This window comes from Ixodes scapularis, unplaced genomic scaffold (genome assembly GCF_016920785.2).
Source record: "Ixodes scapularis isolate PalLabHiFi unplaced genomic scaffold, ASM1692078v2 PGA_scaffold7__128_contigs__length_106722199, whole genome shotgun sequence".
Classification (NCBI taxonomy): domain Eukaryota; kingdom Metazoa; phylum Arthropoda; class Arachnida; order Ixodida; family Ixodidae; genus Ixodes; species Ixodes scapularis.
Genome location: NW_024609882.1, coordinates 62,040,510 through 62,062,369, shown reverse-complemented (window position 1 = coordinate 62,062,369; position 21,860 = coordinate 62,040,510). Strand labels below are relative to the sequence as shown.

Below are 21,860 nucleotides of genomic sequence, written 5' to 3'. Positions count from 1 at the left end.
GCACGCATACATAGGCGCCTAACTTACTCAGTCTCGTGCCTGGATTCTGCGCTCCTGACGTGTAGTATGAAGTGGCCTTGGTGCAGGCGTCCTGAAGCTGCATTTGCAGCCGGTCTTTCTTGGCGCAAAATTCGTCCATGCCTACACTTTCCACACTCCCACGGCACTTTCTCAGTGGCTCATCTGAGAATTGCACAAGTAATTAGAGTTATTATGTTTCTCGCACATAATTGCGCCCGTAGATATATTCGTTTGATATGTGTTACGATCGACGAAATGGACGATTCTCTGCTTACATTAACTGGGCTAAATTTATTAAATTCACTTGAAGGAAAATCTGATTCAGTGTTGCGACATACAACTTATACCTACAAATACAATGTAACATTAAGCTAAAAAATGAAGACCATGTTTTATATAAAAAAAAACAATGCAGGTTTTTTTCAGCTAGTATTTAATGTCGTAAACAAATATCAGTGTTCACCGATTGAGGAGCAGAGGTTTACAAAGAACGCAAGCAACTACCACCAAACATAACCGACTCCTCTTCACCCCGTGCTTTTTTATACTACAGAACCAAATCTCCAGCAGCGATGCCTTTCAAATTTGACAGAAATTCAGAACAATGCATGCCTTGTAACAACTCTGTATTTACTTTTTCTGTTCCTCCAACGGTTTTATGTTCCTCTTCTTCCCCAGTCTCAGGGGAAACCAACGTGGTTATTATTGAGACATCGTCCTGTTTAGTTACTGTTCCTTCGACGTTTTAATCTTTCTCTTGTTCTCCAGTCTCAGGTTAAATCAACGTGGTTAATATTCACCAGCTTATTTTCAAAATTTCTTCTTTGTAATTAGACTATGTCACGTTTCGGTCAATTTAAACTATCTACAGTTTAGGACATGATATTTATTGACGATTATAGCATACCTAAAACCTAGAACGATGTATAATTAACCCATACCTGCTTTTTCAATATTTCTCTAGTCATTTCTAGAAATAATAAAAACGTTCAGCCTTTTTACTCTCGTGAAGAAGGAAGACCAGCAGAGCTGTACTCGATAGAATCTGTGCTTCTTCTTCGTCGTCTGTTTTTCGCGCTGTTTCCTACGATGAATTCACATTAACGGGCCCAACTATCTATTCATCTATTTAAGCTGGTAAGGCTGCCGCCATCTACGAGTGACGGCGGAAACCATGCTGGTTGTGAGTTTGCTGCCGTCACTTATAAATGGCGGTAGCTGTCCAAGTAGGTTTGTGTCGACATACACGGACACGATCATGGGGAACGTAGCCCTTAATAGCTCCGCTGAGAAAAAGTAAACCAGTAACACTTGAATAACCATTCGGAAATTATTGAATTAATTGCCCGCACGTAAAAAGTAGGGTGATTCAACTGCGGCCGCTAAATTCAGAACGAAATGACTAGGTTATCAGTTTCAAACTTCATTTTGGGAGATATACGAAAGGTATATCGCGTTGACAAAAATAGACCAACCAATGCAAATGTGGCTCAAATCAGATCAATGTCTTGCGCCAAAAAGCAGCGAAATTTGAGGCAAAGTAGTAGATAGTCTGATCTTCAAAATGTAGTGTACTTGCTATGCTTTTTAAGAAGAAACTAATTATGCTCTCTAACAGTGCTAGAAGGAAAACTGCCGGAGCTTCAATAATATTTGTGCCTATTACATTTTCAGTTGGGTCATTGGTGCACAAATGCAAATACAAGAAATGAAAAAAAAAAGAATTTAAACAAATATTCAGATATCAAGCAAAATAAATATTGACGCGTCGAGCACAGTAAGATCTAGATAATGGCGGTAAATTGAACTTAATCCAGCGATGATTATGTGAAGATGTGCGATGACCTTAGTAATTCGTAAGCCAATTGATTGAGAGACTAATGAATGCTTACCTATCTGGTGGTCGTTATTAGGTTCAGTGGCACCATAAGTGTCATTCTGCTTTCTCAGGTACACAACCACGAGGGTTACAACAATGATGACCACCAGGACAGACACGGCGACCGGAAGCAGGACGGAAAGGTTTCGGTACACAGGCACGCCACTTCCGGTCTGATGAATCTCAGAGCTCCCGTGATTGAAGCTGTAGCCAACTGCAGTGGAAACGAGCAAACAAAAGGAAAAGCTAGCGTAGCTTTTTGAAAAACAAGAGGCAACTGACCCGATTGGCTTTACTATTCGCTTTTAAATTATTTGCTTTTTGTCATGGAACTACAATTAAATCTTAGGCAATTAGGGATGACGAAAGGTATGAACTGACCTACATGTCGGTCATTCGAGCTATTTCGCAGCTATTTATTCTTCGCTATTTAGTATCACACATTTGATTTTTTCTACATTACTTGACTGCACGGAATAAAGTTGCAGCTATGTTTTAAATTAAAATTATTTCTTCTTTTTAAATTTCACTCATTTAATTATTTATTAAATATTTTGATTTAAATGAACACTACATTTGAAATGCACAATCGAACGTTTCCTTAAATTAAGAGCAAACTAGTTTAGTTGTTAGTCGTTCAAAAAATCACAAAAATGCATCAGTAAAAAATGCGACCTAAACTGATATAACACCTGATGATGTTTAGGTTAGATATCTGCTGAGCCTCTGGCCTTTAATAGCGTTTTAGGGCGCAGCTCTTAGGGGCCAGTTTCCGGCTTGAGCGGCGTCGGCGTCGGCGTCGCCTTCGCCGTCGCCGTCGCCGTCGGCGTAACCGCGAGGTTACGTGACCCCCGAGGTCACGTGACCCATATTAAGTCACGTGACCCCCTGAAGTCACGTGACTTCTGGGGGTCACGTGACCCACCCAGGTCATGTGACACTCCTAGGTCATGTGACCCACCCAGGTCACGTGACACCCCTAGGTCACGTGACCCCCGAGGTCACGTGACCCCCTGAGAACACGTGACCTCCTCAGGTCACGTGACGCCCAGAAGCTACGTGACCCCCTGAGGTCACGTGACCCCCTTGAGGTCACGTGACCCCCTAAGGTCACGTGACCCCCTGAAGTCACGTGACTTCTGGGGGTCACGGTACCCTAGGGGGTCACGTGACCCACCCAGGCCACGTGACACCCCCAGGTCACGTGACCCCCTGAGGTCACGTGACCCCCAGAAGTCACGTGAACCCCTAAGGTCATGTGACCCCTTCAGGTCACGTGACCCTCAAAGGTCATGTCAGCCCCTGAGGTCACGTGACCCCCTGAGATCACGTGACCACCTGAGGTCACGTGACCCCCTGAAGTCACGTGACCCCCTTGACGTCACGTGACCTCAAGGAGTCACCTATCCCTCAGTACGCTTCCATCTTCCTCCTCAAGAGCTGCGCTCTAACCGGCGTTACAGGGAATTGTAAACGGCTTTCATTTTTTTAAGAGGGTGACAATTATATCTTTAAGATTACTCTACATTAAGCATGCTATGACAAACCAGAAAACATTAACGGTAGAAGGGCAATAGACATTGGCTATGTCTTAGCACTAAAGCCACACTAGGGATTACGCAGAGTTACTTACCGATGTGAGATGCATTGAGCGTCCTGAACCTGAAGTCCGCCTCTGTTATGCCAGCCTCTGAGTACGCGCTGACTCGCACGTCGTACTCTTTTCCCGGAGTCAGGTGTTTGAGATCGAACCGACGCTGGCTGGGCGGCACCCGGTCGGACATCATCTGCCATTCCTTCGTTCCAGTGGGTCGCAAGTGAACGGCGAAGTGGAGGATGGGGCAGCCCCCGCTTTGCCACGTCCCCAATTTCAGGCCAATGGAAGTGGCGTTTAGAACGATAAATTCTTCGAGATTCGACGATACTGGTGCTTAAGGGAATACAGTAAAAAATAAAATAAATATAGGGTTATTTCACGATAAACGTTTAAAATACATTTATTGTATTTTAACTAAAGTTAATGTTAAATATTATAATAAAACATTAAAAATATAAGAAAAATATTTATTTTTATTTTATTGTATTTTAACTAAAGTTAATGTTAAATAATATAATAAAACATTAAAAATATAAGAAAAATATATATATATTTTTTATTTTAGCATAAAGGAATAAACTCCGGTTCAATTATTTTTGCTACGTATTATTGACACGCATAAATCTCTATACGTAGGGGGTAATTATTACGGCTTGTTTCTAACAACACACTTCACAATGACTAATAAATATTTTTTTTTAAATTTTCAATGAACGTACGATTACACTTTCTCCTCAGCCAAAAATGACAATGACGTTGGCGCGCTGCGTAATCGACCAATCTCAAAACTCTTTGAAGGAAACATTGGCGGTCGATATTTCCTGGGAAGAAAGCGTGTGCTGATATCTGAAGCGAGTTCAAGCCGAACACTGAAGCTGCACTCGCGTTCACTACATGCTAGAGTACGGGAGTACTCGGATAGTCGGCTCTGAGCCTAATTCATGGCATGCACATTTAAAAAGTATATTAGTGCAGCATCATGTTTTTACGCTAGTCTCTTTCTAGCCGGACCGTACTGTGCAATGAGTTGCTTGCTGGCTTTATTGACTAGAAAATAGCTGTGAGCATTCATATTAACTTGAAAGTAACGACATGAAAGCTTTTTCCAAACTCTATGCCTACATGAAAACAAATATTGGTAAATAACGGTACGTCTTTCCCTGTTTTTCTGCGCAGGATTTGACATTACTCTAAATTCTGTAAATTTTGTACCACTTGAATGTTCTTATTTATGCCGTGTTGAAAAGACTAGAAAACGCAACGAAAAAACAAATACAAATAGAAGCAGTGGGTTTTGTTTGTGTGTGTTTGTTTCTTCGTGCGTAATTTTCGAGCTGTTTACTGTTTTTAGTAAAAGATGCAGAACATAAATTTGCAGCTAAGAATCTAATAGCCAAGACAGCAAGCGATGTCCGTATCTACTTAGTGAGGTGCAGATACGTACCTGCTCCTTTAGTTCTGGCGTAGATGATGTCACGTGGTTCAGCGGTCCCCAGGCTGTTCGTGGCTGTCATGAACATACTGTACAACGAGCCGCACTTTAGGCCTCTTAAAATGTATTTGTTGTCGTCTGTGCTCAGGGATATTTCTCTCCACTCCCCACCTTCAACCTGATAGTGAAGCACGTAATCTAGGCGGGAAAAAACGGCGGTTTTTATTGAATGCGAGACAACAGAGAACAGAAATTATGAAAACTTATTTCTTTAATTTGAACGTTCAACGAGCAATTAAAAATTCAAGCCTCGCCTAGCCGAGGCAATATTCCGCTTTATGCTTTAGGGAACTTTTTGTACAAGGTAAAAAGACGTTTGGTAGTCCTATAGTATTATCTTTTTAAGTGCTGCTCTATCCTCTAGTTACAGAGTGGTAGAAAATCTATGCAACATAAAAGTTAACTTATTTAGTTTTTATTTATTATTTTGTTACATATATTATTAAATATGACTGACACAAAAACAATATAACGGCTTGTGGTGTAATTGACCGGTAGACTGAAGGTTTCATGTGCATGACTTAGTCCTAGGAATTCCGTGTTGAGAAATGCTTTACAGCATTTCGTTAGTGTTATGCTCACCGCGAACAACGATGTCGTCTTCGAAGCGCTCCCACTCAACGGTGACCGATGTTGATGTGCTCGTCTTGAGTCTCAGAGCGGGTGAGGTTGGGGGAACTAAATATAATATAATGGCGTTACGCATTCTTATTTGTGCCAAGCATATTGAAGTAAAAACTGTTTTATTCTTCCTAGAGACTATATTAAAAATATGTGCGGACGTATCTGCCTTCGTATAATTTTTACAAATCACCTGCAATATTAAATTATATAAACGTATGTAGAAATACTGTATGGTTAACTTTTATGTGTCGATATACCATTAAAGTTTTGCTTAAGCTGTAAAACGGGGCGCTAAAATAAGTGGGGATTACCACCCTTTACAGCCTTACAGTCAGGCTTCTTGGGAGGCAGGTAAACATGCAGGTGCCTCAAAACGTTCACAAAACTTTACGTCCTTTTCACCATTCAAGGAATAAATATTTCAGCATGAGTCCTACTTACAAGAAAACTCTTTCATTTGTCGCCAAGCTTAGAGGCCAGGCAAGTGAATATTAGGATAAATGAGAAAAATACTCATTGGGGTGAGACATAAATGCTTGATGTCTTTACTTTCAATATCTAGTTTCGCTAACTCTCTCAGTGTCGTCTATTTATTGTGCACAATTTTTTTACGTATTAAAAATACTCTGATTTCATACAAATTATTGCGAAAATACGGACGACATGCCACGAATAAAATGACAGATTTATGCAAAACATTGCACGGAAGGGTTCAGTAAAATAGTTTTAAGACAAACAATTCAAAGACCGGTGCATACCTGCATCCAGCGTTGTTGAGCTCACTTCGTCTGACATTGGACCGGCACCTTCACTGTTGTATGCCTGAACCTTGACTGAATAACTTGTCTTGCGCTTGAGGTTTGTCAGATGGCTCATAAGTTGCCTCTGAGAGACAGTATTTAAATCCAATGCCTCTACATTCTTGTACTGAAACTCAGCCTCCATTTTGCCTTCCTCTTTGTAGCCAATATAGTAACCTCTGAGCTGCCCATAATGAAGCTCTTTTCGTGGTGGCTTTAGAAAAGAATGGAATGTAAATACAATTTATTAGTCAATTGTCTTAGTGATGAACAACATAATATTGTGATTGCCAAATGATATACTATATTTCTGTCATTTATGTTTTCAGAGATTGTGAAGCTACATGATACAGATAGGTAACTGGGATTGTTAGGACGGTAAAAAAATGATAAGTACATTCGCCGTTCATATATGCCTGTGTAGAGAAATACACTATCACTGCTCCAACCTGTTTAAACCTGGGAAGCGTGCAGGTTCTTGCTCATCTTTAATATTCCATCCTCACCCTACTCGTAGTAGATCTCGCTCTGCACTCTTTTTCTTATATTTTAAGTGTGCTTCGCCATCATTGAAGAAACTAGTCAGTCTAATATTAAACAGAAAATATATTGTGGATAATTCGGTATGCAGCGAATTATGAGCAACCTTTCCCACCCTTCCCCAAATTGAAACTTCGTAGCTAACTTTTTCATCTTCGTTTAAATATTTAGCATTCTAGAATATACTAAGCTTCTATAACCGAGCTTCAAGTCAGCATACAATGTGACTATCTCTTTTTTACGTAATATTATTCTAGTATAAAATTATATTTGATCAGACTCTAGGTAACTGAAATGGAATTAGGCAGCTTCTGTCTACACACCTGTTAAGACTCGTTCCCACAATTACAAGTTGATGTTTCTCGCATTCGGCAAAAACGTTTGTTTGTGGATTATGGTAATTCAGTATTTTCAAAGTTATGTCTATAAACATTTCCGTTATGATATAGAAAATGTATGCATTCCTGTACCTCGCTCTTCTACTTGCTGTAACTTCCACCGTTGCAACATATTTTGCATACTTCACAGCTTGATTTAGGTATTGGACTAAAAGCTTTTGATAAGATTGCATAATGCTTGCAAAAAACTGCACAACGCTTCGTAAGACATCCTGCTGAATTTTGTTTTAATCTAGCGTGTTTAAATAAGGAATCGCTCTCTTATTTCGCACAAAATGCCAAAAAATGGCGCACTTACCTCCCAAGTCACCTTCAATGACTGAGAGCCAGTTGCTTCTACCTTGACGTGAAGTGGCGGACCTCCCGGAGCTGTTGGTTAATAATCAATTAGGAGACCAAGCCTTGTAGATAACGACCACATTGATTATCAGATAAAAATGGTAAGCAGGGAAGAATTTCAATTATATACAACGAATTTACGATATCTGCGTGAAAGGAAACTCTCATGAACCGTTCATTTATTTTCAATAAAGGCCTTGAAAATCGACACAATCATTGATCTTTCGCATTTCGCGGGCTTTAACTTTTCTGTACGCTCTTTCTAATTATTTTCAACCTGAGCGGTGGACGAGTGGAGTCTTATCCTTCTGTGTTTAGCATTTTTGTTCAATTAGTCACCTTTAAAATCACAGTTTAAAAGAGTGAGGATTACAAAATGTTTTTTTTTGTCAGATTATACATTGGTACGTTTGAAAGCGCACATGCAAGATGACTTTACGGTTTTTTTTTTTGTTTTTTGCTGGTTTTTAGAAGCGTGTAGCAATTCCGTTGCATTAAGCCATTATAAATGATAAAAATTGCGGTTTTGTTTTAGAAACCCAATAGACACTTTATGAGAGTTGTTTCAACCCATTCCTGTCATAAGTCTAGGGCGAGCTTTACGAGTAAGTGTGTGTTAGGGTTAGATATCCTTTCATTCCTGCAAGTGATATTCTCTTCCATAAAGTAATCACGATATACCCGATATTTTATTCGAGACATTCCTCTTCTCTTCTCTTGGTGTCAGCATTCGTATGCCTCAGTCTCGATTGCTTCAAAGCGTTCAGTGTGTACCAGCTGACATGCTCGTTTACGATAATTTTGTAATTTATATACTTTAATGATTATAAATGTAGTACAAGTTTGAAACATGGAATAAGCGGCGATTCGACAAGACTTGAATATCTGTATTGGCAAATGAGTACCTCGGATTTAACGAATTTTCAAGTTACGCTTCCTGCAGCATCAAACATATGCAGAGATAAACAAATGAACAAAATATACCACAACACAAGTATGCCACTGCTGTCACTTAGAGCTTAAACAAATACCGGGCTAGGTATATTATGTTCAGGCATTTATCTTCGTGATTTGCTCTTAGACGAAATTCTTATTGCCTAATGTCGCAATCCCATTTACTCAAGATAAGTAATTTTATACAAGGGTCTTAACACGCATTGCCTTTCATACGTTCTCGCGAGCTGTACAACTTTTTACAGGCTTTACTATTTTGTTTTAAAGGGGCCGTAAATGCTACACCAATGCGGTTTCCTTGGGTGTTTTATACGGTTAAGGTAACATAATAAAGAGGGCTAATCGTCCAAATAAGTGTGAATTAATAACATAAATATGTTAAATATATATTTTAATTAGTCAAAATAAACACGGATCACATAAGAAACTTGCTGGTCGTCATCTAAACTCCTTAACGGTAAAATGTATAAAAAAAAATATTGGAGCCCGCCGGAAGCCTGTTTGACCGCAAAAGTTAACTCTCGTGCAGCAGGCGCAAGGCAAACCGCACATTAAAGATCCCTAGCGTTTTTTTTTTTTTTTTCGCCTCTTATCATTCGGGTGGGTTTTAGTGTTAGCCTTCTGCCCCTTGCACGAATGGTGACTTATATATAAGATTACTAACTTAGTGGTTTTCGATGTCGTTCAGCACGCTTAAAATAGTCAATAAGTGCTTCTTTCAGAAATTAAAATGTCGACTGACACAATTTAGTTCATTATTCAAGTTTTCGTGACGACTGGCCTCTTATATTATGTCCCCTTGCAAATATAACTAACCGCATTAACGTCGCTTTCGCAGCTCTTTTAAAACGAATATGTAAAGTTTAAAAAAACATACAATGTGGGGACCGCGAAAACCTATGCACACGGCGGGACCTATTTTGCTTAGGCGTCTTGAGTTGTGATCTGTTCATTCGCGTTTTTTATCGCCTACCGTTGCAGTATCTTTGAATATAGTCCTCTTAATACTCTGTAGACAGTACGGCATGAGAATAATTAGCTTTCGGAGACCGTACCCTTAAAGGGGAAGTACTATCGCGGACAATATGAGCTGAAACAGCGCTCCGGCCTGTGCACGGTACCACCTGCGCCGCCTGTCGCATCACTCCGCAAACACGGCACACCCTGAGGCCGAGATAAATTCTCATTCACGCTCACTGCGCCACTGCGCTCTTTCGGCCGTCTGCTAGCGAAAATATTGGTCGACAGAACCACCATCACGATGCGCGTGCCGTGCGGCCCAACGTTCACAATTTCAGGTATCACGCATTTCAGTGCATTTCAAAAAAGCGCCGAAGTGGAAATTGCGTTGTCACGCTCGCATCTTTCCGAGGAGCGCAGCTTGACGCAGCTGCCTTGGCCCCCAAAAGAAGCCGATCTGAATATAATCGAACACGTTTACAGGCGGATCAAGGCAGCCATGTCACTGCGTCCCCTCCATCGTGCGACTGCCCACGAATTACGGTGAGACGTGATTGAAAGTGGCTTCGGGCCGGGCCATACTTCGTGGTCGCGCGCTATGATTTTTACCAGAGAGGATGAGAGCCGTGGTCAGGAGTGAGGGGAGAATGACGCGGTATTAACTTCTTTTATAAGTATTACTGCGCCTCAGGACCCCCTGAACCAGAACTCTGCCGATTGGAACAAAGCTTGCCGCTACGGTTGTAACACACAGTTTGACGCCGTCAACCGGCCCATACTTCTGTGCGGTGCATCCTTGATCCTAATCTGCTTGTATAGTGCAGTTGAACTTCCACGCCGACTATAATATTTTGTGTCTGACATTGTCCTCTGCGAATATTCTTTCGATGAAGTTTCAAGCTACTTCTCTGGCAAATAGATGACGGTTTGTCACCTTTTACTAAGACTGGAAATTTATAAATAAAACACAGGTATCTTGCCAGCAGCTTTTTTGTTTGAAAGAGACACGTGGGCCCAATAATAATGAAATAATATTTCCGAAACTCATTTAAATATATAATATTTAAACGAGTGGCTTGCAAATAAACCTTCAGCTGTGTTTGAGACGCTCTGTTGTGTTCGTCCACTTCTGTGTTCCTGAGTCTCAGGTTTTTATTACCATGAATATTTGTGAATCTTTTTACTCCAATCAAGGTTACAAAACCTTCGCAGTAACATGTCTGGTTGCTGTTTTCTTTTTAAACAGCGGTGCGCAATAGAAAAGAAAAAGAAAGGAATATTTCGGTGGCGCTCTAAATTCGGCATACAAATTCTGGCCTATATTTTACGATGTTCTACTTTGTGCATGCACTTAATCAAATAAAAACTACCTGCTACCTCTTTCGATTGGACTTTCAAACAGGATGATTGCAGCTGCAATTTAAGATACCTCAACATTTTATCTTCACCAGTCAGCGTTTTTTCTACTTGATTCTAAGCGATAGAATGAAGTAAATAATTTGCGAAGAAAAGGACGACAGCTGTAATCTTCTGTCCGTCCGTCCGTCCCCCCCCCCCCCCCCCCCCCCTCCCCGCCTTGCCGCCCTTCCACGCACACGCCCGCTGTCGCACACGCCGTCTCGCTAGCAGACGGCCGGAAGAGCGCAGTGGAGCTGCGAGCGCAAGTGAGAATTTAGCTCGTCTCAGGGTGCGCTTTGTGTACACAGCAAGGCGATAGGGGCCGCAGGTAATACCGTGCACAGACCGGAGCGCTGTTTGAGCTCATATTGTCCGCGATAGTACATTAATTTAGTTTTAGTTATCTTAATGAAACGGTAATAATAAAAAAACAATAAACTTAATTTGAAACGTTACCTTCTTCGGTTGTGGTCACTTCCAGCGTATCACTGGGTGGGCTGTGACCCAGATGATTTTCAGCTGTGATTCGTATTCTGTAGGTTGTCATCGGGTAAAGTTTGTAAATCGTAGCACGGTTCTCAGTCCCAGAAACGGATAACAGAAGTGCACTGCTTGAAGAATCCGAACTGGCTGTTGAAAAGAATCCGGTTTAAGTACGATTTCTTTTCGAAGTCGCCAACTCCAGTCTTTGCAACAACATTGAACACATCTTTTTGACCAAAGTGAAACATGCTAAATGCACACATTCTGCTTATAAAAAGTTGTACACATGCAAAACATATATGTCATTAGTGTTTTTTTTTACTCAGTGCTTTAGTTCAAAATATCGTGTATATAAATCTTTGTTTCTTCTTGAAACATTGAATAGTATAGACATTTTAATTGCGCTTATAAGTTCATACATGTGTTTCAACCAATTAAGAATTTTCATATTATAGGGTTGTTCATGAAGTTGGTAATATTGTCGCCAAAATTCAGGAAAGAGGAATAAAAAAGTCATCAACACGAGCGCTGGTCTCTTTAACTTGGGCCATTATGAAGATCGCGTGTTGATAGTACCGAGGAACGCCACTAGGGCTTCGAAACTAGAATGGCACTGCCCGGCGGAAATGTCGAACCACAGGCAATTATCCGTTTTCAATATATAAGGGGAATTCCCAAGGAGATTCATTCCAAGCTGGCGGCGGTGTTCAAGTACACCGGCACCACCTTCTGACAAAGTTGCTTCGTTGTCAACCATCGTCTGAATACTCCACATCGTGGAAAGCATTTCAAAGACGACGACCAAGTGATTGCTGAAGTGGCGCGAGTCTTGAACATTAAAAACGAGGAGTTCTTTGACAATGGCCTCTGGCAGGTTGTCCATCGCTGGCAAAAGTGCATGACTTTGGGTAGCGAATATGTAGAGAAGGGATATCCTACCCGTGCTTCTTTGCTGAATTTCAATTTCTAATTATAATATTACGAACTTTATGAACGCCCCTCGTATGCCGCCTATTTTCTTGCTGAAATAATATATTGCCACCGTTCAACAAAGCAACGTTTCAGGCGTAGAAAATGCTGCGAACCGAATATATATTTTAAACAGCAAGTGGCCCCTTTTGGATTTGTTTTAACAGCACTTCTCATGCACGAATATCAATATGACGCATAGATAACATAACATATTTAACATCCAGATGGCGATATGTTTGTAGGTGCGTACTTGTCCTGTTTGCAAAATGCACGTGATACTTCCTTATGGGACTGTTTCCATTGTAAGATGGAGACCACATAATTTCCACGGTGCGACTTGCAATTTTCGCGGCTTTCACTTCTGTTGGGGCAGATGGAGGTTCTGAAAAAATAAAAATAAAATAAATAGGGAACGCAGTCCAGATTCTATTTCCATGAAACGCGTCTTCAGATGCATCATTTTTTTTGCCTACGTCTAATATTAATAAAATAATTGCATACCAACTTCGTTTTCTTTTTACGTTTGTTGTTATTCATTTTAAAGTCGCAGCGGGGTTGCTGTAAACTTAAATGATAAACAACCTGAGGCACTTTCGCAGTTTACACTGATTTATCATGAAGTGTGTATTACTTAATATTACAGTCGTCTCCGCAAATTTATGATGGTTGTTCGTAGAGTGTTTCGTCGTTTGGGTCGGAACACTCTACGTGATCTCACGCCATTTATTTCCCGGAAATTGGAAATAGCTAATTACTGTGTTTTACATAGATATCTTGGAAGGTAACGACGCTTCAAATTTGACTGAATTCAACAGGGACGCTTCGGACCCAAGCATTGAGCATGATACATCACCTGTTTAAGTCATGTTAGTGCCTACGCACAGATTATTTGTATTATTATTTATTTATGTCTAAAATATTTTGAGGCAGTTTTTCGCCTAGATTTTTCCGTACTACACAAGTATGCACTCTGCTAAGTGCTTTGCCGGAAAATAGACACATCGCATTTCTTAAATTCAACCTATTTAAGTGGTTTGCATATCGCATACAGCGTTATTGTTTTTTTTTATATTCGTTAGAGTAACGATAACACCTCCAATACTCTAATTGTGTCCTGCCGCTTATTTTACGGAACAAAGCATGAAAAGCCAATCACCCAGTGTTATGGGCGATAATCGAAAATAGCAAGATGAGACAGGGTTAAGGTGTCTGTCTGACAGGATCAGCATTATTCTCTTATGAGCAATGTAGGGGCCCATAAAAACCCAATGACAGAAATATGTTTTTTTGCCTTACTACATTTTCTTACCTTTGGGTAAGTGATTGTAATTCACGGGCTTCAGCCTACCTCGTCGCGATAGTTTCCTTTTGTTTAAAGGTCTACGTTCAATCAAAAGTAACTTTTGTGATAGTTGGGTAAACATCCTAATTACAAAAGCGCCAAGAACAAGGACAGAAGAAAGTTATCGACAAGACAAGCGCTTACTTTCAACTGATTGTTTAATGCGTGATAAAAGAAAGACGCAAATTAGGGGAGAAATAGTAAATTAAAATGCAGAATGCATGTAATTTAGTATTTCCTTTTATTTAGTTTTTAGCAAATTTTGTGTTTAATTTTCATAATTTATAATTATATATCTTTGTTATTTGTAATTATATATTACAATAACTTATTATCTCGCAAAATAAAGGACAGCGTTTTTTAAGATATAACAATTTACGAAAATGAACACCAGTGCATCGACGCGTGCTCTTACATTGACCATCCCTAATACGTTCGTGTCAAAACATGTAGTTAATGTAAATGAAAATATACCGGTAATATAAATCCGAATTATTGACGCCACGCTTTTACGCGCTCTGCAGTGTGCTTGCGTTTGCTGAAAAGCAAACGCAAGCAGACTGCCAAGATGTGTTCATATTAATATATTTAACCGAAATGTTATATATTTATTGGGACGCCACAAACCTTGCACAAGCAGCTGCACATTCGTCTCGTCGGAACCAAATGGATTTCTAACAATGCAGGTGTAAAGGGCCCCATCCCACCTCTCAGTCGATGAAATCGTTAGCGATGACGCAAGCCTTCCATCTAAAGTCTCTTCGAACAAGGAGTACCTGTGGTCGTTTAGGAGGGAAATTAGACAAGAGTGCACTCACTTCAACTCTGCTAAAACAGATATACAATTAAGCTCACTCAATAGGCATTTGTAATGGGAAAAATACATCTTGAAATATTATGTCGGATTTATATGTTTCTCCTATCCTTCCACATAACAGTGCATTTGACAGATATAAATAAGAAAATCCGATGATTACATATTTTACCAAAATATTACACGGTGTTAGAAATTATTACATATCGTACAAAGAATCAGATATTAGATGTAGACATATTAAGGGATTTTTCAAGTTTCAGATGTCTATCTATATGTATTCTCAAGTACTCAAAACAAGCCCAATTTAGGGCTTCTTAAACTTATTATTTTGTGCAAGGTGAAATAATATTTAAAAAAATACTTTTAATTGGACTTCACCTGAATACTAAAAACATAATAATTTTAATATATCTTATCAGCGCGATAGTCATGTACCTTGTTTCTCTCATAAAATGGCGTATTGAATAAAATTCTATCAGATATATTGAGGAGTTACTAGGATTAGGATATCTTATCACTTAGAGATCACCTTTTCTCAATGGTCAGGTCGATGGGTTGTTTGTCCTTTTCCCACATGATTATTAATTCTGGATCACCCGAAGCATCACATCGTAACACAGCGTCTTGGCCACGCTTCACGTTCTGGCTGGAAAACTTTGTTGAAAAACTCGGGGGCACTGAAAACGATAAAATTCCCCGAAGTATATAATCCCACGGTTTAAATAATTTGTATATCGTAAGCAAGAAAAATAAAAAAAACGTATAAAATATTGGTTAGCATTTTTCGTTCTCGTCGAAGTTTATCTAAAATGTTCAAGTCCAATGAAAAAAGAAAACCGGAAGAAAGCAAACATATTTGACGGCAAAAGCACCCTGTCAGTGCTATAACACGGAAACACAAATTCAGAAAAAGAAAATGAATGCACCAGTGGTGATTTATTTTGTTTATTAGAACGCTCATTCGCTGAATCAAATGGTAAATTTAAATGTTGAAATCGATACCACTACATTATAGTGTATTTCAAATATGCATGTGGTGATAGGTCCATGTGGTAATAGGCAATAGGCCAGCACTCCATACACTCTTGCGAATATTGCGACCAGAATCAAGCCTACCAATAAGGTAATAAGTTATGCAATTTTAAATAATCAGTATTCAAAATAAGATAATATAATATCCAATGTTTTTTTATTAACTACAGTTTGTATACATTTTTTGTTTGGTTTAGATTACAAGGATTTATAAGACAACCCCTCCGAAGACAATTCCACATTGTATACATCTCCAGGATAATAATGCAATATATTATTATGTTCATATAAAAATAGTGAATGAAAACAAAGTGTGCTATTTGATCTCGGCTTTCACCAGTTTCTAAGTGATGTGACTATAACATTTCATTAAAAACACGTTCATTACCATTCACGGAAAGTGAGACGACACGGCTGAGTCCAGCTCCAATGCCGTTGTGCGCTTCACAAAGATAAAATCCGCTGTCAGAATTTTCTGCATCTTGTACGACGAGGCTTCCGTTGCTCAGCATCTGGACGCGGTAGCTAGTCGTCAGCCTCTCGAAATTCCTCGGCTCATTACCTGCAAATAATCTGCCATCATTAAGGCGGATTTTATCAAGCGAGCTAAGGTAGGAATACATACATGTGTTAATAAGTGTGTTAATAAGACTGAAACATCAACATGTTACTAGCATGCTGATATATATCCATATACTTCTATCTATCTCATTAGAGCAATCTGTGTGCCCGGTACGTTTTTAGAGCTTTATGTTTCCCATAAAGGTGTCAAATCATTTGGTGTTTTATAATAGTAACTATCACTTTCATAAAATATGTATTATTTAAAAAGTAACCCCACTAAAAAACGGTTCATACACTCGTATAGCTTACTTCTGAAATATATATTGAACGTCCAAGTCACCTAGCGATGTTTGGAGATTTGTGTGTGCACTTTGTTCCCTTTGTCCTCCTCATTCAGGTATCACAGTCATTTTTATCCAACTCGCTTGCACCCTTGGCACCTTTGGATTTATTGCATCAACAACATATTTTATGGCAGTCATTCACAAAGTGAGTTCGAGGATTGGCTGTATAACCATTTGTTTCTATATATATATAGACTGCACCAGTTAATCAAAAACTGTGCTAACTTGCGACCCACAAAAAATAAATATTTCTCCCCCCCTCCCCCCCCTTTTTATAATTTTTGCGATGCCACAAGGGTTGGAATTTCAGCGCATAAAAATAAAACACTAAATTTACGCTCTCAGCTTATTTGACATTTAATAAGTAAAAGTAAACAAGGTCAACAAGAAAACATCAAGCCCCCCCCCCCCCCCCCTCAAGCAAAAACACGTCATCAGCAATTGCAGTTCCTCACTAAAGTACTTAAGCAAGCTTATTTGTTAGAGCACAGTTTCTCAAAACGAGAACTCGTATATGACACCGCAACTCTTAGTTCTGACTGGATGTTGAGGTGCGACCTGTACTTTGTTTTTTCAATGCCACCAAAAATCCCCAGTTTTCATGTTTTTAGCATACCGAGCAGCTCCGGAACCCCATGCAGAATCCCGCGCGGCTCACCTCGGGGTCACGACCCACATCATTGTTAACACGTGTTTGCACAAAGAAGTGAATATTTCTCAGATTAATTTAAACCTGCACAATATAACACTCAAACAATCCTACCTAAGCTCTTTGAATGTTATATTATGTTAAGAAGCATATTATATTTAAAACAAAACTTAAGGCTGTGCTTTAGAATACGTTGTATTATACTTAACGCGTATGATTAGAAACATAAGGGCGATTTTCTAAATGCTATTTCGGAAGGTTGTCACACAGTTTTATTACATTGCCTGATCTCAATATTTATATCCAAAATATCGTAATTTATATGGTTCGCAAAAATAGTACATATGGGTAGACCAAACAACTCTCCTTAATTATGAGGATTAAAGGACTTTGCCTGCAATCTCGTTTTCTTTGGAAAACCACTGTTTCTTTTTTTCAAGCTTCAAGAAGTATGCACTGTTTCTTATCCCCCAAAAAGATGCCACACACCAAACGTCTTGTATAAGCCTAATGGCAGCCCTGAATCATCTAGTGCAACTCATTTTTTTTAAAGAATAACCTAAATCAAAGACAGTTTTAACACTTCTGGATTATTATCGTTATGCCGCAAACACGCAAACACAAACCAACTTAGAGATGCACAAGCAATATAGCCGGACGAGGGGAACGTTGGCCCCAAAGCAGCATGTCATTTTGTCCAGCCGATATAATGATCTTCTATCAATAGATAAGACTATGTAAAAACTCCATGACTAATGCCCTTTCTTTTCTGGTTCCAAATAGGCAGGCCGAAGCGAAAACTAAAGCGTCTGTTCTTTGCGTCCTTAATCTGAACTTGCTTACGGAGGTGCGTATTAAACGGAGAAAATGCGGGTGGTAATTCTTCCTTTATTCTACACATCACGTAGGCGTCTCTCCACCCTTTTGAACTTGGGACATTCCGCTAAAAAAAAAAAAAAAAAACCTACTCTTCGCGTGTAGATAACGCAAGCAGCAGGAGCACCACATCATGCGATAGTAAAATATGCGTTATTGCTTCAATGCTTCGCGTGTCCTTTTAAAACATCCCTAACGAGGCCTCTGTTCACCTAACGACGACGAATGCAGAGAGCTGGAATTAATGTTGTGCCAAGGGAAATTGTTTCTTTATTCACTCTCAACCGCACTTAAACAATATCGACAGGATGTGACAATTCACATTTGGTGCTATAATTAAATTTTTGTAGATCACATAAATTTTCGGCACCGCTGTAGATGATTTGAGGAGACTGACAATAGTTGAGGATGCGTTAGTGGAAGGGAGCATTGGAGGCGTCAGGCATACTGCAATTGAGGAGGCAGACAGCCTACCTGACTTGGTATTTAACTTACTTTCTCGTTTGTTGGTTGTTCATTACCATCCTCTTCATTGTTTTTTTCTGCCTTTGCATGGTATCACACAGAAACATCTATTAGCTTTTAATATGGCGCTTAGGGTGCTCGTGCACAATAGGGCCTTGAAAATTTAAATGAAAGTTCAGCATAGTAAATGTCGCTTGTTATTGATACAAAGTAATTAAACAAATAAGACCGAACTGAAATGGTCCGGCTGTTGGAGTTTAGTTATAGCCTTCGAAGGATTTGAATAAAATACTTCGTTACGATGGGGGTTATGGTTCTTTAAAATGAGCTCACCTTCAGCTCTCTTCCAGGCGATCCTTGGAACCGGAAAGCCATCGGTGGCGCAATCGAGGACGACTGTTTCGCCGACAACCACATTCCCGTTGGTTGGCTCTGTGGTCCACATGGGTGGTACTAGGAGAAAACTGGCCTCGCGTCAGCTGCCTTCGCCGAAATTGGCGCACGAGCCTCTAAGCTTGTGCTTCAGGCGTCCTTCCAATATATTTATGCACTCTCAGAAATCTGAAGTATTTACTTTCCCGCGAAGGACACGGAAAAGCTAGTCGCTAAAACCTAGGAAATAGGCAAGGCGAATGAGAAGGTTAAAAAACACCTTAAAACTTAAAATAAAAAAACAAAATTGAAAACGACTAAATAAAGTGTGTTGTGATTGTCAGTAGCAGGTGTTCCGTTGAAGAAACATATGTGTTAGCAGATTTATTTTAGTTTGTGTGGTTTTGCATACTTCAAGAAGTGTGCTTCTAGTTGAATAGTTGTAGACTCCCCAGATAATATCGTGTATGCGAGTGCGGACTATTTTTTTATATTTTTTTCCCTGTTGCTTATGTTACTTCCCAACATTTTTCGGAAACGCATTCAAAGAAGGTATAGCGGAAATTTTATATTTGAAAAGAAAAAAAAAATATCGATGCGCCAAAACGGCCTATTCGATTATTTAATTTTTCGTTTATATCATGCTCGGTGGCATTTACTAAGCCAACTAGAAATATCCGAAATCTAAAATATTTCGCACTTATACTATATGATGGAAACTTTTTGTTTAAATATGTACAACATTGAGGGGGATATATATTTTGCGTCAAAATGCTCAGAAATGGCTTGTTTGACGTTTTTTGCTTGATTTCTGCTCCGTTATCAAGCAAATTGGATACCTAAACATTAAAACTTATGTTATATATTTTTATTAAAACGTTCTTTCCAACAAAATTAAAATAATTATTTGATCTGGAACATTATAAGTTTTACGTATTTTTAAACCTTTAATAAAGTACAAAAATGAGACTAGTCAAGTGGCAATTAAAAACAAAATGTTCCATTTTCTTGAAAATATGGTGACTGTTCTCCACTATTCTGTTGTGCTTATTCATAAGCAAATACATTATGCATCATTTTGTTTTCGTCGAAGTTACAGCTGTGCAGGATACTCCTTCCACGCCGACATTTTGCTCAATGCCAAAGACGAGATGTGTCATTTTTCTGCGGTTTTGCTAAAATATTTGAAACAATCGTGCAGCAATGTCTTTTCTCCATTTTATCAAAGTATCCTACGCATAAACAGCATGGCTTCATGAGAGGACGTTCCGTTCAAACTAACCTTTGTACATTTCTTCATTACGGAGCCCCGGTCGTTTCGAAAAGCGGTCCGATCTACTCGATTTATTTCTATCGTTCAAAGGCTTTTGATAAGGTTGATAATTTTTTGCTTGTACAAAAGCTAAAACAATGTGGTAATGTACCTCAGTTTTGTGATTGGGTTCCTAGTTACTTGTCATCGAGAAAAAACATTGTTCGTGTTGATAATGTTTTACCAAGTGCGTTCTCTCGAACTTCAGGAGTCCCCCAGGAGTCAGTAGTGGGGGCATTGCTATTCCTAGTATTCATTAATGATACTTCAAAATGTATTACATCTGCCAGGATGATTATTTCGCTGATGATATAAAGTTATTTTCACATATTCAATCTGAAAAAGACTGTGAAGCGCTACAACTTGATGTGTGGAGCATTTCAAAGTGGTGCCTGTTAAACCGCTTGCCTTTGAACGCCAACGAAACTGAGGTAATCTTGCTAACAAGACGCAATTACCCCTTACACTTTAAATACAAGTTAGGAAACTGTACTATTGCTCGATCTCATGTAGTCAGGGACCTTGGAGTGCTTGTAGACTGTAAGCTATTCTTCAAATCTCATGTCTATAACATTTGTGGTACCGCCTTTAAAGTGCCCGGGACGATCTCACGTTTGACTAGGCACTTCCAGGCACCTGATACTTTATTACGCTTATTTTGTGCTTCGGTTAGGCCGCTACTTGATTTTGCGTCTGCTTTGTATAACTTTCTATCACATAGCGATTGCAGATGCTTTGAAATGGTAGAAGGGCGTCTTATACGCATAGTCCACGATAGGCATTTGAACAGGAGACTCTATTTTGAGTATAATTTTCTTGTTAAAGTTTTTACAGAAACTCATACAAGGTCGTTTTGATGTACCTGATCTTTTGAATTGTACAAGCCTACATGTGCCAGCTAAACATACGCGACCCTGTGATACGTTTTATCCTGACAAGCAGATTGAAGGGTCACCAATGCCTAAAATTCAACTCATTTGTAACAGCCTTGTGCAACATGATTTCTTTTTCATGCCTTACTTTGAATACCGAGTTGTGTCTGTAATTTGCTTTATTATGACTGATGTGTCACTCCTGTATTTCATGTCATTGAATGTTCAACTCATTGTTGCTTTTGTGCGCACCCATATCACGGTGTTTGGGCACGCAATAAATACCAATACCAATTTCTTTATTTTGTATACTTTTTAACCAAATATATTTTTGTGAGGTCTTCGAGGATTGCGCTCAAGTTGAAGTATTTTACTAATTAAAAAAAAATACCCACCTTGTTCGTCTTTTGTATTTATTTAACTAATAATCCTGTTTCCCTCAAAGTTACAATTCTGGGAGCTTTAGCCGAAATTTCCTCACTTGTAATCGCTGCTACTACCATTCTTTTTACAAAATAATAGAAAACTAAGAAAATGGTGAAGACTATATGCAAATATTTATATCTATATTCAGAATGGAGTAGGAAGGTTTGAGCCACCAAGCTTGTTGAACTCCTATTCATGATCGTTGTAGGTCCGTCTCACCAAGTTTGACATTTGAGTTCACTTGCAGACTTTCGCTCAGACGTCCGTTAAGATTAGAAAAAAATATATCTTTCACTATCACTCAAAAAAGTAAAACAAACAAGAGTAAAGAT

At 39.2% G+C, this 21,860-nt stretch overlaps 1 protein-coding gene across 1 annotated transcript in view; it reads right to left on the bottom strand.

Annotated features, from left to right (window-relative positions):
- The window catches only part of LOC121833138 (Down syndrome cell adhesion molecule-like protein Dscam2), a 107,634-nt gene that overhangs the window by 4,728 nt on the left and 81,046 nt on the right, over window positions 1-21,860 (bottom strand). The window contains exons 12-24 of the mRNA XM_042286242.1: window positions 18,880-18,999; window positions 16,037-16,210; window positions 15,146-15,293; window positions 14,427-14,575; window positions 12,708-12,839; window positions 11,459-11,632; window positions 7,650-7,720; window positions 6,372-6,627; window positions 5,572-5,667; window positions 4,942-5,127; window positions 3,534-3,830; window positions 1,914-2,114; window positions 28-183 (exon numbers count right to left, since the gene is read on the bottom strand). Coding sequence (XP_042142176.1) covers window positions 28-183; window positions 1,914-2,114; window positions 3,534-3,830; window positions 4,942-5,127; window positions 5,572-5,667; window positions 6,372-6,627; window positions 7,650-7,720; window positions 11,459-11,632; window positions 12,708-12,839; window positions 14,427-14,575; window positions 15,146-15,293; window positions 16,037-16,210; window positions 18,880-18,999 — 2,160 coding nt within the window. The remainder of the gene's footprint in view (window positions 1-27; window positions 184-1,913; window positions 2,115-3,533; window positions 3,831-4,941; window positions 5,128-5,571; window positions 5,668-6,371; window positions 6,628-7,649; window positions 7,721-11,458; window positions 11,633-12,707; window positions 12,840-14,426; window positions 14,576-15,145; window positions 15,294-16,036; window positions 16,211-18,879; window positions 19,000-21,860) is intronic.